This window comes from Uloborus diversus, chromosome 10, assembly GCF_026930045.1.
Source record: "Uloborus diversus isolate 005 chromosome 10, Udiv.v.3.1, whole genome shotgun sequence".
Taxonomy (NCBI): domain Eukaryota; kingdom Metazoa; phylum Arthropoda; class Arachnida; order Araneae; family Uloboridae; genus Uloborus; species Uloborus diversus.
Genome location: NC_072740.1, coordinates 75,912,484 through 75,928,965, shown reverse-complemented (window position 1 = coordinate 75,928,965; position 16,482 = coordinate 75,912,484). Strand labels below are relative to the sequence as shown.

Below are 16,482 nucleotides of genomic sequence, written 5' to 3'. Positions count from 1 at the left end.
GATATTACATCGACTATTACAATGTTAGAAGGGTAGTTCAAGCAACCTCAAAAGTTGCTACCAAATAGTATAGTCAGAGTTATTGAATGATGCAATGAGCTGTGTATAATATTGCTAACTTTTTAACATAAAACAAAAAGGGTAGTAAACCTATTTTATACCTTAGCTAGAAGAATACAGCACTGGGCGATTTAACTTTAAAAAAGTAAATATACCAAAAAAATGAAGTAGCGCAAAGTTTACCGAGATGGCTCAAATTTACCCTAAATTACTGTCCTGAAGAGAAAATTAGTTTAAGATTAGCTGTAGTTTTTTTTCTTAGAGAATATATTTAAAGTTAATACAGCAAAGTTTTTTTCTTTTGAATTCAAATAAACCAATAAAACTTTGAATTAAAACAATTGAGAAATAAAAAAATTTTGATCAGTCTTACCATGCATTTCTCAAAACAAAAACCAAACAAAGTTTGCTTTAGCACAAAATGTATAAATGTCAAAGAAACGGATTTCCCGTAAGAAAGCTCTTATATTCATGTGAGTAGAATGAAAAGGGAGAAAAAAAATAATAAAAAAGAAGAAAAAGAAGAAAGAAATTGTCTGTAATATCCGACTATCTTCGTTTTGACGTGTTGGAGCATTAATTTGAATGTTGCTTAGCTTGCTCTGGTTTTAGTCGTTTTTTAATGACGCTTCCTGGAGCAAAATACCTGAATGATTGTATTTTTGTGCAACCGATGCAAGGAAATACATTAAATAACCTTCAAATTAATATTCTTAAACATGAAATGTAAGCGAAAAAAATGTACATGCAAATAGCATGTCATTGCAAACTGATAATTGTTCATGGTGATGAGAGAATTTAAGATACTTACACTAAAATAGAAAATCATTTTTTAATAGTGCATGACATAGTTTTAGAGTAGCACATAATATTATTTTGATACTATTCGGCGAATTAACCGTAATTCTTTGTCAACTTTTATTAATTAGATTAAAAAAAAAATATTGTACTGTTTTTTAAGTGGTTTTTTATAGATTTCAAAGTTATTTATCTAAGTAGGGTACGAATGTACGATGATACATCTTACGTTGTTCAAAATTTCATGTTTCGTAACGGAAATAAAATTGACGACTGATTTGAATTTTAAAATATTTGTGAGATTTCTTTTAGAGGAATAAAAACCTTATGTTGTAGTAATTTACTGAATTTCTGTTTTTGGCCGTCGGATAAAAAATGACTTCACTAGAAGTTTATCTTCAATTAAAAAAAAAAACTTTGATCATAAATGAAAAGAAATTTTAATATGAAAGAATTTGTTTCATTTTATTCTTGGTCACATTTGATAGTAATTTAATCGAACAATTTAAAATTACTTTCATAAGAAGCTATTAAATTAACTGAAGTAAAAATAAAAAAAAGAAAGAAAGAAAAATAAGAAAACAATTAACTTCATCGATATCCCTAATTCCTTACTGCCAGGGCTGAGGAATCGGAGGGAGAATGAACAACTCCAACTCCCCGAAATTTAAAAACCTTCGACTAAGACTCCGAATCCTCTACCACAAAACCAATCCGATTCCGACTTCACAAGCACTGATAGAGTTGCGGACTTTGAGGGAAAATCCCGACTCCGACTGTAACTCTTTGAACTTTAAAATTTCGAACTTTAAAATTTCGACTTCCAACTTCGACTCTGACTCCTTTACCCCAAAATCAGACAGACTCCGATTCCGCAGCCCTGGTTTTTGCAGCATGTTATATTATTATGACTGAAAAGGTAAAACTGCTTTTTATATGTATTATTTTCATAAAAATACTTCAGAACTTCTCACTTGAACCATTTTTTTTTTCACGGAGGGGAGGAAGAGCGGGTGAATCTTTCATTTTTCTGCATATTAATATTTGGAGTTGTTAGCATGTACAGGCTATCACTGAATAATTTTTAACTCACTGAAAAAAATTAAGATTGTTTTCGGTAAGAAGTTTCAAATGAAAACACGCTCCTGAGCCATTATGCTTATGCAGTCGAACTCGCTTATAACGAGCACAAAAGGGCCACGATATTTGTTCGTTATAACCGAGTGCTCGTAAAAACGAGTTCGTGAAAAAACCATAAAAATTCATAAAAGAAGCGTTTTTTTTTCTTTTTAATTACTGTACAGTACCAAAAAAGTTGGTTACTTTGCTTTGAACTGTCTGAATGTCTCTTGTGTGGGTTCTTGAGGAATACACATATGCACACAACTAGTGATTGCAATACCGGTATACCGAATGCCGATATTTTGAGCGTTTTCGCAATTTCGTAATACCGGTATTGGTGATATAAAATACTGGTATTTTCGGTATTAACTGAAAAAAAATTCATTTTTTTAAAAAAAAGTTTTCAATTTAATTAATTAGATATCAACTGTTATTTTGAATGTGCATTTCTTTTTCGAGGAGACAGCACCAAAACCAATCTATTAGTTTAAAAATTAGGCTTCAAAAGCACGAATGTGCAGAATATTGCTAACGGAACTAATTCAAATTGATTTTCATGCCTGGATGGTGTGATGAATTGCATCTTCGTGCCTTTATGTGCATCATATTTTTATTTCTTCCGCTTCTTTGGTCATGCACTTGACTTCTGGTAAAAGCTAACTTCAAGTACAATTACAAATGTATTCGTACTATGAATAATTCGTTCCAATCATCAATTTTTATTTTCTGCGTTATTTACGGATACATTTTAAAAATATTTGTCTCAACTGTACTGAATTTCGAGAATAAACTTTTCTTGTTAAAAAACAAATGGTAATTTGTTTTTTCCGATACTGGTGTACTGCCCTGTCTCATTCTTTAACTGCATATATAGCGAGACAATATTTCATAATAATATATATTATCCTGAAAATTTGCCTAGAGAACAACTAGAAAATATTTTTAGATATTCTCATAATTATAAAGAATTTTGAAAAGGAATCGAAAGCTAATAAAATAAAGAAACAAGTTCAAATTTAGTTATATTTAGAAAATTTTAAACGAAAATGTTTCCATAAAGCAAACACAAATATAACTTAATCAAAAAAAAAAAAAAAAAATCGTTATGATGATTTTAATATTGGAAAACAATCGTCTCCCTAAGAGAAATTACAACTAGTTCTAAATAAATAAAAAAATTGTACACAATACAAAAGAAACACACACACACAGATGCACAAAAAATGATGCAATCAAAAACAGCACGCAAGAGTTCGAATTATTTGAAGATGATAAGGGCTTCTAGGCAAGTAGAGAAGGTGTACGTGCATTATTAACATTACCAGCTGCCAGCGTGAATTCAGAAAGTCTTTTTAATTGCATTAAATTTGAACACTAAAATGAGTTCCAGATTTTGTGACAATTCAATGAATGCACTGCATTTTATACTAAATTGATTGTTTGTTATAATAATTGATCCATCATTTTATGTTTGTTTACAATAAATTTTCATAACTAATGCACATTTTTCACAAAACTACGAAATATGGTCTCAAAACGATATGTTTTTGGTCATTTGTTGAGAAATTTCTAATATCTGTATTAATACCTTTATTCCGGTATCACGTTTTAAAAATACCGAATACCTGTATTGAATTTTTGGTCCGGTATTGCAATCCTTACACACAACACATGAATAACTTTTAAATGTTTCTTTTCTCCACAAATTAAAAAAAAATGATCTCTTGCTCCCAGGATTTATGATTTGTCACCAACTTTAGCTGACTTCGGAATGTTACGCAAAAAAAAAAGGTAAGTAGGGCTGGAAGTCAATTGAAATTTTATGAAGCAGAAAGACATAGCTCGCTTTAAGCGGGGTTTTCTCGTTAAAAGCGAGTTATGTTCCCATAGACATAACATTGTACCAATCAAGTATTTCCGATTTCCTCGCTAAATCCGGATTATCGTTGAATCCGGGCTCGTTATAAGCGAGTTCGACTGTATTTCAATTTCGTTTTCTCAATGACAGTGAAAAGACGCGTTTGTGTGATCTTTCTCTCTTATTTTCGCTTTCTTCTTTCTTTTTAAAAATATTTTCCTATAGAAAATCTCTTAGACTTTTGTCATTCCTTTAAGACGCTATCAAAAAATTTTCATTAACATTCCTTTGTTTGAAAGGGACGACAGCTAATCTGACAGATGCTTGGTTACCTTGTCATCGTAAAAAGCAACCTTGGCAACTTGCCACGGTCCATGAACTACAAACGCAATCACATTAATTGTATACAAATATGAGGTAAGATTACTTGTGAAACCTTTCTTCAATTGTATTGATTCTATGACTTCTTATACTGAGCAGTTGGTTATCAGCTTTTATCAAATTCTCAGTAATTCAGTTTTCCTTTTTTAACAAAATTTTTAAAAAATAATATGAAATTTTAATTATTTGCCCTCTTTCATTCGGTGAATGACATTAAAAAAGAAAGAAAAAAACTGTAGTTATATTTAAGTTCCTGAGCCAGGTTTTTTTTTTTATTATCCCTCCTTTTTAAATGTGCATTTAATACGCTATTCACTATTTGCCGCTTATACATTATTTCAAGTCATTCTTACACATTTAGTGTAAGGGTACAGTGGACGCCGGTTAATTAAATCAGAGGTTAATTGAACCAATCGCTTTATTAAATCAAATTGCCAAAAACAGAACAAAATCCAGCTTTATTGAATTCGCCGCTTTATTGAATCAGCAGCTTTATGGAATCAAAACTGTTTAGAACAATGGTGATTCATATAAGCGACGGTCACTGTATTTCGAAAAAAGGCTGTTTCCTAGATTTTTAAATTTCAAGTGATGAAATGAAACTAATCACGCGAATAATCATCTTTATTGTTACGCAATGCAAATTACTTGCATCATTTGAATGGAGGAAAATTATTTTTTATGAAACGAGAATTTTAAGATTTTGTTCATTGCTTACAAAAAAATGTTTTCAGTTCTAATAAAGTAAATATAAACCTATTTCTTTAAAACGTAAATAGATAAACCATTTATATCAGTTCTACATATGGCCAAAAATTGGCAATGGAGTGGAATTAATGGAATAGTATTATAATACAGCTCATTTTCATCAATAAAAGTGCTTCAACACTGCAGGAATTTAATGTGTTTTACATCATTGATGATTATAACCGTCAGGCGATGGAAAACACACCTCACAGAGTTAAAAAGCATTTCAGAGGGTATAACTGACACATGGTGGCGTATAGCTTCGTTTAACTGAATCAAAGAGGTAGACCGATCTCTTTACACACGTGACTTGAATAGTCCGACAGCTAAAAGCCACAAGGTGTGAGATCTAAAGACTTTGAGGACAATTCTAGCGGATTATTCTTTATTTATAAATGTATTGCTAATAAACATTTATCACGCTAAGATAGCATTTATAAACGCAGAAGTTATAGATAAAACTTTATCAATCGTTTTATATTTAATTAAATATTTGAAAAAAAGCTTTTGAAGCTTTTTTTCAAATACTCAAATATGATCATTTGAAAAGCATTTCATAAATCAACATCAAAATAACATCCTAAGTAACTGGATAATATGCAACTAATTGATTTACTTCTTTAACGCATGATAAGATTGAATTCTATATAAAACACTAATACCAATTTTTAGTCAAAAATGTTTTTAGCAAACATTTTTTTTCATTATGAAATAAACTCTCCTGTGTTTCTGATCATTCCAGTGCAAACCGCATCGTTTTATTGTAAACGGTTCAAGAAATATAAGGCTTTGAAAAATCTACTGATTTTTGGATCAGCCCTGTACATTTATTCACAATAAAGGTACGAAAATATAATGGTAGCAGTTAATTTTATTCAATAATAACAATAAAAACAACAACAATAATAAAGTTATTACTCTTAGTAATGCGTTTAAGAAAGTATTTGCGAACCTCTAAAACACCAGTTAATGAGGAATGGGCGGTAAATTAATAATGTTCGCACAATATTTCATTGCAGATTTTTGTGAATATTTCATAGCATTCACTTCAGTAATAATCTCTGAGTCCAGTTGAACCGGAGAACTGACTTCCAAATGCAAAAGCCATTCGACGTTGTCAAAACAATATCTGCTATGAGCACACTTTTTGGATATTTCGATATTTGGACTGTTATGACCAGTTTACAAACCAAATTATCGTACCAAATGACTGCTACGTGACTCTATAAGCATTAACTTCTACGTTAAGAAAAAACTGCTATATGACAAGCGTGAACATAGCAGCTATCAGTTTGGTAACGATGAACTGATAGTTAACATTGATTTGAGAAAACTAAGGCTCCTATACAAGGGGAGCTGACTTATCCGACATTTTGGTTCCAAAATTGTAGAGCGAAAAAAATAGTATTTGTACAAAAGCCTCATTGCTGAAAACTGATGTCTAAGCTTTAGATGTGTTGCCTGATTGTAGCTTGATTATTTTATTCTGTAGATGAAAACGATTTAATTAATTCAAATTAAAAACAAATAAGGTGTGAAAATGAGGCTTATTACAGTAAACATTTCCCAATACATTTTTGTTGAATTAAGTTATCTTTCTAAATTCATCTTAAGTGACAGAAAACTCAACTTATCATCAATTGTTTTACGACATAGCAACCAGCGAATATTATAACGTATTTATAAATACTAGAAAACAGGTTAGATCCAATTTTGCTTTGGAACCAAACTGTCGGATAACACCCCGTTTGCACTGCGAGCTAAGCGCGCTCAACCCATCAATGCACTTACGAGCTAAGCGCACTTACTTTAAAAGTCGTTTGCACTAGAGAACGCACTTAAAGTTTAACTGCAAACCCAGGGAGGCTAAAAGAAGGAGCCTCATCTCCTTTGGCAGCGGGGCGAAAATGTGACCGGATTATTCCATCGCCAATGGTGGCGCTAGTGGTCCATCTCTCGCAGTTCGCTCGCCTGATTTAACCGACCCCGAGTATTCGACTGGGTGGATGCCGGCAGTTAGCTAGTTTGGGGCCATTGATACGAAAAATTTGTTGGAACTCAATAATATCGTGCGGTCAGCACGATGGACCTAAAATTACTTTCTTTCTTATATTTGTTCTAGAATTTAGACATTAATTCTGTGTGTCCTCGATCTTCTTTCTCCTTAGTTCTTTTACTCCAATTAATTTATGCAGTAACTTCGATCAACCCTCTCCCCCCCTCCCCCATAAATTTTGCATGATATAAGCTCATTTAAAATTAAATATTTCACAGTAATATGTGCAATAATATTTAGTTTCTTTTTTTGTTTACTTCTGCTGAAAAAGCCGTTTCCCCCCCCTTTTTTTTTCTGGTGGATTAATCTTTAAAAACGATAAGAAAAAAAAAATTAATACTTTGAACATTGAAAAAAAACTGCTTTTTCGTTAGTTAATTGTGAACAATTAAAAAAGAATCTTACAAGAAAGTGCTATTTAATTCAAGCGTTAATCTAGTTTATTGCTTATATTTATCAAGCTAAGTTTCGTTTTCACTTACCATAATTACTTGGTTCTTTTATTCCAATATTTGGTTCTGTTACACCGAGTTTCTTTATCCTGCACCACCCCCCACACACACAAATTTCGTGCGATATTAGCTCATATAACTTAATATAGTTCACTGTATTATGTGCACCAATATTTAGTTTCGTTTTTGTTTAATTAATTACTTTTGCTGAAATAACCTTTTTTTTCTTTTTATTTCGTTGGATTTATCTTTAAAAACGATTAGAAAAAATATTAAAACTCTGTATATTGAGAAAAAAAAATTGTTTATCGTTAGTTATTAGTGAACAATTACAAATAATGTTACAAGAAAGTGCTATTTATTACAAGCGTTGATCTAGTTTATAGCTTATATTTATCACATTGTGTTTCGTTTTCACTTACCATAGTTACTTTCTTTCTCCTCCTCCCATACATAAATTTCGTGTGATATAAGCTTACATAAAACTTTATGTATTACGTTTAGTTTGAAATTGTTGCTCTGCTCTGGATTTAAGTGAAATTTGAAGAAAAAAAAAAGCAAAACATAAATATTTTGATGAAAATTATAAGTTAAACAGTTCAATCTTAATTTCAATTGAATTCTCTACATGAGTGCGTTATTGAGATTTTCTACTACAGTGGAGTTTCTATTATTCAAGTTAAGCATATGTGAAATTTAATAAATAAGAAGAAAAAGGACATGGAAATATAACTAGAAGGAAACAAAATTAGTGATTTAAATTCCAAAACTTTAGTTGTTCATTGCTACTCTCTTTCTATTTTTTTAAATGAATAACTTTAAAATCAAGTCTTCTCGCTTACTCTTAAAATTAAATGCATAGTACTCAGAAAAATTATGAAAACCGGATCGTAATTTACGGGTTTTATTGGGAGAAAATGTTTTCAAAAGCCAGCTAAAATCATTTTTAGTTTCATGGCAAATGAGCAAAACAGCCATATCAAAAACAATATACAAAATAGAACACAAAATTGCACAACACATAACAAGAATGAATGCTCGCTAAAGTCGTAGCAGAAATACAAATTAAACACATCGAATGCAAAATATGCCAAAAACCTAGGGTGGAGTAAAGTATTCTATGCTTCTTTGAACAGCTTTCATGGCGAAAGTAGTTTAATACTTCCAAATATACAGGTGATAGTTTTTAAAACACACTTGTTTACAATGCTTCGCTACGAGCGAAAAGATATAAGTAGTGCGAGAGATGATACTCTAGCGGCCTCTGGCGGAAGTGGAATTTTGTTGCCAAACTGCTAACATGGAGATTCGTCTCCTTCGCGGCTTCCCAGTGTCGCTCAACTGAAGCGGCTTTGAGATGCGCTAAGTGAATGCGCAGTAGGTTAGCTGAAAACTAAGCGGCTTAATTCCGCCAGTGCAAACGGAGTGTAAGTCAGCCAGTCCTTTTCAAGGGGCTCTAGAGAAAACAAAGAGTAAGTAAAACTTTCGGCATCGATTTTCGCACACCGAGTCTAATAAGCGGAAAACAGTAAGATATAAAAATTTTTTGCAACTCCCTCCGTCCCAGACTAATTGCTACATTTAGGTCAAAAAAAAAAAAGTTTCAAATTAGTTGCTACATTTAAAAACCTCTGCATTGAGACTGATAATTTAATTGTATTTAAACACTTGAAAATCGCCCGTCGAGGTATGACGGGTAAAAATTGCTTTCACATTTGAACGAAGCAACTGCCTGCTTAGTGATATTTTGATAGTTGAAATTTTAACCCGAACTCCAATGGATTAGCCCTAAACTCCAGTAGATATCGCTAATTGGTGACAACTGTTTCGTTTTTTCATTCTCCTACAATTACAGTGTTACCAGTAAAACAGTTAAACTACCAGATCCAGTTTAGCCTTGTCAAAATAAAGCATTTCTTTGCATGTCAAACATTTTCAGAAATTATCATGCCATGGCTTGAACTTCATTGTTGGTGACGTCAGCGTTACTCGATCAGTGAATTGGCTGTTATACAATGAGGATTTTTAACCTGTTTTCAGGGTGATATGTTTTCAATCAATATTTAATTACCATGTAGTCCTTCCTTTCTTTTTTAAATCAGTCAAAATGTTGCAAGTTTAAAAAATCTATCATTCTTCAAGACAAGCCACCAGAAATTGTATTTTTGAAATTAAACTGTTTTTTTAAGTGCAAAATTTTAGAAAGTTTAACACCATTAAATAAGAAGTATTGAAAAACCTTCTACAATCAAGTGAGAGGTGGCCCTAAAACCTAATATTTTTTGGGTCAGTTGCACTCACTTTTTTTTTTTTTTTGCTTAGAGTAACTTGAAATTTTATCATTATTTTATTTTATTTGAGAGGAGCCGAAATGGATTCCGATTTCTGAAATCCTGAACGTTTTTCTTTCATATTATATTTTTTATGAAATAACACTATCCCATCTTGTCTTTAAACTTATTAAATACCTTGATACAAAAAAAAGTATCAGATGAATAGCAAAAAAAAAAACCTCTTTGGGCTGTCTCATGCTTGAAAAAGTGTTAGGCTTCTCAAACTTGCTATACTTTTGTCGAGTAGTGTAGTTTCAAAACTCCTAGGTTCGCATGCTCTCAAGTCACGCTCCATTGTGAAAAGACTCACTCCCCAGTAATCGTACTAAACTGTTTCCTATCTAATAAACTGTAAATTTACTAGAAAACAAAAATCTGTAAAATTGATGCACAGAAATTTTCATGGTATTTTTTAATCTCAAAATTACGTTAACCAAGTAGCATTTTAAAACTGTTTTGAAACTTATTAATTATTTTGTCAGAAAAACTTCAAATGAAAAGCATTCCTGCTCATAAAAAAATATTATACGCGGTAAAAGCTTCTTATTATTATATTGAAACTCACGTTGGAAAACGTTATTTACTGAAGAGATTCTGCAATACGGGAAATGAATTCACGGTGTAATGCCGTTAATTTTCAAGGGCAAATAGAATTGATGTCAGCATGTTTCTTGGTAACTTTGGAGAGAAAAGGCTAGTAAATCTATGCGCGGTCACATTTCTCATTAAAAAGTTCCATTGATTACACTTTATAAAACGATTTGATACGAAAGTTGATTTCCTTTTCCTACAAAGTGAAATAACGTTTATAATATTCAGAGTTTTTTTTTCAAACTACAATTAACAATTTTCTTTCACAGATATCAATTAACGCTTTGTAAAATATTAAATATAAAAAATATAAAATCAAGCATGTTATAACACTTACAAAAGATGCAAATTAAAACATTTTACGCAGCATAACAATAAAGATAAGTGAAACTGGAAAGGATTTTTCCGGCGCAATTTGAATTAACACACTAATTCAAGTTTTTGACCAAGAAAGTCAAATATCTGTTCTGACAAAAAAAAAAAATCTGTATTGAAACAGTTCCTGAAAATTAGGCACGGGTGATGTCGTTCTTTTCAGTGATCCATTCATCGGAGGATCGTTCATTTCTTTTTCCCGTTCATTGAACTCATTCATTTGAGCGACTTCGTTCATAAGTTAGTTAATTTTTTAAAAGTTCATTAAAATTATCAAACATAAATTAATAAGTACATGAAAAAACATTTTACTTTGAAATATTTGAAAATCTTGGAAATTTGGCTACAAAAATAATAAAACCTAATTCACTAACTTACCCGCTTAAACAAGATGGCGAAAAAAAGCTGAGGAGCAAAGGATGCCAAATGCTCAGTTATGGAGTGGAGAAAAAAAAACAAAATTATGTTTACTTGTGTTTTACTATAACTTAAACACTACTAATATAAGTAAAAATGAACAAAAGGACGAACTGAAGCAAATACAGTTAATTTTATTTTAAAGATCGTACTGTGCCGTTCATTTTGACCCTCTCGTTCATAAACGAAACTTCCCTACTGAAAATGTATTAAGGAGGATGGTAGCAAAACGGATAGGTACATTTTTATGACATAGGTTATTTTTATGACTTACTTTCCGATTTTTCATATTTCTTTGAACAAATTAATGACTTTTGCTTATTTATTTTTATTTTATACTTTTACGTGCCCTCACGCTTGCGTTCACGTTTGTTCAGAAATTACTTCAATTTGAAAGCATAATCTTGACTAATAATAAAGCTGAAAGTCTCTCTGTCTGTCCGGATATCGGGATCTCTGTGACGCGCATAGCGCCTAGACCCTTCGACCGATTTTCATGAAATTTGGCGCAGAATTTGTTTATAGCATGGGGGTGTGCACCTTGAAGTGATTTTTTGAAAATTCAATTTTGTTCTTTTTCCATTCCAATTTTACGAAAATTTTACCGAGCAAATTATCACAATAAAAGGCTATTGTATAGCCTTTACTCCCATCTACTCAATCAGGGATTCTCAATTCGACTGAGAGAAATATATTTCTGTTTGTAATTTCTTTTTGTTTTATATGTGAAATGCATATTTGTAAAATATATATATATATGTGTGTATGTATATATATATATATATATATATATATATATATATATATATATATATATATATATATATATATATATATATATATATATATATATATATATATATATGTGTATATATATGTGTGTATATATATGTATATATATTTCCCTGATTGAAATAAATTGAATTGAATTGAATTGAAAATTGAATTGAACGTGGAAAAGTAAATTACCAAATTATCATAACGTGGAACCGTAACATGGGCAAGCAAATGAACATAGCCAATTGGCGAGAAATTCATCGTCGATTATTTGTAAATATACATGAGAACCAAATGGCTTTTTAATTTTCTACTACGGGTAAAGCCGTGCGGGTACCACTAGTACAGAAATAAAAGGGACTATAAAGGAATTTTGAGACGTATGAAACTGTATTTTTTTCTCCTCAAGGAAAAATTTCATTTCGAAGTAAAATATTGACCGTTAAGTAAGGCATTAAAGAAAATCATTATTTTTAATAGGGCGGTAGATACTCGAGTAGTGAAATACGTTAGAGTTTGCAACGGATGATTGACTGACAAAAAAAAAGCTCTTATCATTTCTTGCTTATGTTGAATGAAAAAATAAAAGGTCTAAACAAACATTTTCTTTGGTAAAACTATAACATTCACAGAACATCAATTGTTGAGGGAAAAAACATAACGCGAAAATTTAAAATATGCTCTTTTTCTTCCAGAGCTATTTTTCCGTTGAAATTACAAAAATAATTAAGTTCAGAAATATACAGCATTTACTGCATGAAAGTGTTTATATTTTTTTAACAAAAAAAATAAGTTTGTATTATTTGGAAGTGAAAGACTTTGGGACTGCGAATGAAAGTGAGAAGAAAAAAAATATTTTTTTTTTTTTTTTTTGGTATCTTTTTTGAATGAGAAATCTAAAAATCGATAGTGTTCAGGATTATTCTTCATCACTTTTGTGACGGTAATCTCTTCAAATTTCGTATAACAAGATTTCTTGTAGTAACTGGCTGCTTATGCGATAACAAACTTTTAAAACTTCATGATCATCACAGAATACCTTCTTCCAAACAGAACTTAATTAAAAGACTAAAATATCTGACTTATTTGATGCCGTACTTGTCACTATGAACAGCGTGACTCCTTTTATTTCCACAGCAATAAAATCGGAATATTGCATTGATGCACGAAGAGTATTCCGAATACCAGAACATTGACACGTGATGCAATGAATCAGTTTTATATAGTATGTACACCTGCTTAGTATCACGCAAAAGTTAAGTGAAACAGTCTCCAACGGAACTTGAAATAAACTGATACTTAAACTTAAAATATACCGATAATGTAACATATTTTTTGCTTCTGAACCATAAAAATCTTCAGTATAAGAAGTTTTACTCCGATAATATTTGAAATCTTGATTTTAATAAAAAGTATGGATAAATATTGCTCAGAATGTTATCTGAAATAGACGAGCGACAGCATACGCATTTTATTCACGTGACTAGTCCGCATTTTACGCAGGGTGAAGTTAAATACATTAAAGTCTGATGAGTCACTTATTTTTTACATCATATTAGGGTAGCGTGAAAAACACAAATCTTAATATTTGAATGAATAAGTAATTTAATTAATTAAATTAAGTCAAATACAAAGATAAAAATAAAACTAAAGAAATATATATGATCGTAATACAGGTTTTAAGTGTTTTTTTTTTCTTTTAATTTTTCATTTCTTCGTTTAACTATGCATTATTTTATCTAAACTGGAAGAGGACTGAAAAGCAGTAAAAGAGTTTAAAAAAATAAATAAATAAATAAATAAACGATTTGATTTCTTTTTCAGTGCGTTTTAAAACTAATACGATGAACTAATTTTTCTAAGATGTTTCATGATTTTTATCATTCTCTCTCTTAACTCAAAGAAAATCGCACAAAAATAAATAAAAGATTTCATTTTCTTTTTCAGTGCGTTTTTTTTTTAAATTAATACAATTAATTTTTTTTCTAAGATGTTTTATGCTTTTAGATATCCCTCTCTGTATTAACTCGTCTTTCATTAAAACTTGTTTACTGCTTTATTCCCACTATTGAAGCTTCTTTCGTACTGGCATGTTCTGCTTCAGTTTTGAACCTTTTCGTTCTCCTCTCGATCTCTCCTTTTCGTTCTGCGGTATTCCATTTCTAATGCTCGTCGACGATTAATGCTAGTAAAACTAGATACAGCATATTATAATTAAACTTATTTACCATAAATGAAACTACTTACGGTACATGTTTCTTATATAAACCCAGTCGAGCATTATGCAAATTAACCATCAGCTTGCTAGTAATTCTTTATTATAAAGCAGTGTCTCGGTGTGGAAAATGTAATACACCATTTTCATTGGGTTTTTAATCATTTTAACCTTGTAATTATGAACATTTCATTTTAATGTTTTAAAATTCAAAATAAATGAATAGCGAAATCATTTACACTTGAATACCCATGCCTTAAAAATAACTATAACCCCATCCCTCGCTTCCTAGTCACCCTCCTCGGCAAGTAACTGAAATTGCAAAAAAAAAAGAAAAAAAAAACTTACACTATTCCTATATATTCATAATCAGTCAAAAAAAATTCGATCATTTTTTGTCAGTTTTTCGGAAAATAGTTCGTGCCTCAAAGGGTTAAATATACATGTTTTAACAGGGAAAGTGTGTGTTTAACGTCTTATTACATCGAAGTATGATTTGTTTTTCTTTTTGTAAATCAATCAATGTTTCAAAATTATCTTTGGTACACTCATCCCCCCCCCCCCCATCTTCCTAGCAGCGTTCCCCATAGGTTGAGAACTGAATAACATTTTTTTTCAAGTCATTCGAGACTTATTGGATTGATCATCAGCTTACGTAGCATGTGGAATATATAGGTAAGGTGAAACAAGTCTCAAATAAATAAAATGCTATAATTTGTTCAGTGCATGCAAATAAAGTACTTAAATTAAGAAACCTCTGAAATATACTGTTGTGTTTAGCACAAAAGTCGTATCTGCACATTTTATCAAAACTGAGTTGTAGTCACGACGTGATCCTTTATAACATATATTACCTACATCCTACATAGCTTTACGGTAATTTGTGAATGAAAAAACTATTTACAAAAAAAAAAAAAAAAATCTGAAAAAGTGAAATCTCAATCAAATATATAGAGGTATAAAACTTTCTCACTTTGAGCTCAGCTACAGATACGACTTTTGTGCTTAGTACGGTAGTATGCTAGTCAGAAACAAATCCATTTCCAAATAATTAGAAAAAACATATGAAAATGTCACTATACACAAAGGGAAAAAAAAAACGGTTTTGGAACAGGTTCTCTGAACATTTACTACTGCATTGTCAAATGCAATGTTCATATTGATTTTCATTTATAAGTGAAACAATACTTAACTATATGTTACTTATGCATCCATGTATGTTAATAAACATTTTAAAGCGTTACCAAAATCATTTTTGGCGTTCAATAATAACTTCACTATTAAGATTAAAATGAAAGGTAGAAAACGGCAGAAGTATGCTGTTTAAACACACTCTGGGCCATTATAATGCATAGCTCATTTTTGTGTAAAAATAAAAATGTATCTGTACATTAGGTTCAAAATCTTTGAAGAATAATACAAAATATGCTAAATACTCCAAACAAAGTCATCTCTAAGAACAATTTAGGGATCAATAGTTCATTAAAAATAATTGCTGCATTTAAAGTTATTTAAGTACCAATATGATAATTAAATATTATATTGGTACTTAAACTTCTCATTTGAATATCTTACCTTTCACCAATCGAAATAAGTCATGCTGAAACAAGCACGATGCATAAAAGGTTACCTAAAAGATTGAAAATCTTCACTTTATCGCACAAAAGATAATTGACCGAACAGTTAATCTATTGGAATCCCACAAAACATTAATATTTGTACAGCATTTTGCAGTGATTTATCAAGTAGCACACAAGCACACACTGAGTTGCAGAAAAACAAATATTACCTCGCTTTTGCAGGTTTGTGTGTCCTCCTCTTCTAGCACAATTAAACGATTTACTCCATCTTCAGCGGTGAATATGAACTTGGGGACCTCCATATCGTCACCAAAAGACATCATACTACTGGTTATTGAATCCGTTTCTGAGAATTTTCTTCCAGAAAAGTTACGAATGAGCGCCATTTTGTGTGTATCACGCAATGCCGGATCCGAGCGATTCATGACTCCTCACTTGCCTTGTTGACACAGGGAACCAGGTGAAATGAACTGAAAGTCGAGAACTTAAGGATTTTCTCATGACCAGAGCAATAACTAAGAAATTCGCGATGACGAATATTTACAACCTCTTACATTATATCATTAAAAAATGCGTGTTTAGAACAACAGTTCCTTGCAAAATGTATATGAGGTTTGACTGGTTAAGTAAAATATACATATGAAATCACCACTAATTAGTAGTTTTGGTAGCGCTAGAATGCAGAAATCCTTTATTCTACAGATTAATGCACAAATTAAT

At 31.0% G+C, this 16,482-nt stretch overlaps 1 protein-coding gene across 3 annotated transcripts in view; it reads right to left on the bottom strand.

The window, feature by feature from the left end:
- The window catches only part of LOC129231361 (proton channel OtopLc-like), a 79,741-nt gene extending 63,560 nt beyond the window's left edge, over window positions 1-16,181 (bottom strand). For 2 of the 3 annotated variants that reach the window (XM_054865654.1, XM_054865655.1), the window contains exon 1: window positions 15,972-16,181. In XM_054865654.1, coding sequence (XP_054721629.1) covers window positions 15,972-16,148 — 177 coding nt within the window. In that variant the 5' untranslated portion in view covers window positions 16,149-16,181. Of the gene's footprint in view, window positions 1-433; window positions 487-15,971 lie in introns of those variants that run through there. The other variant, XM_054865656.1, reaches the window with a different exon arrangement.
- Window positions 16,182-16,482: the final 301 nt, after the last annotated feature.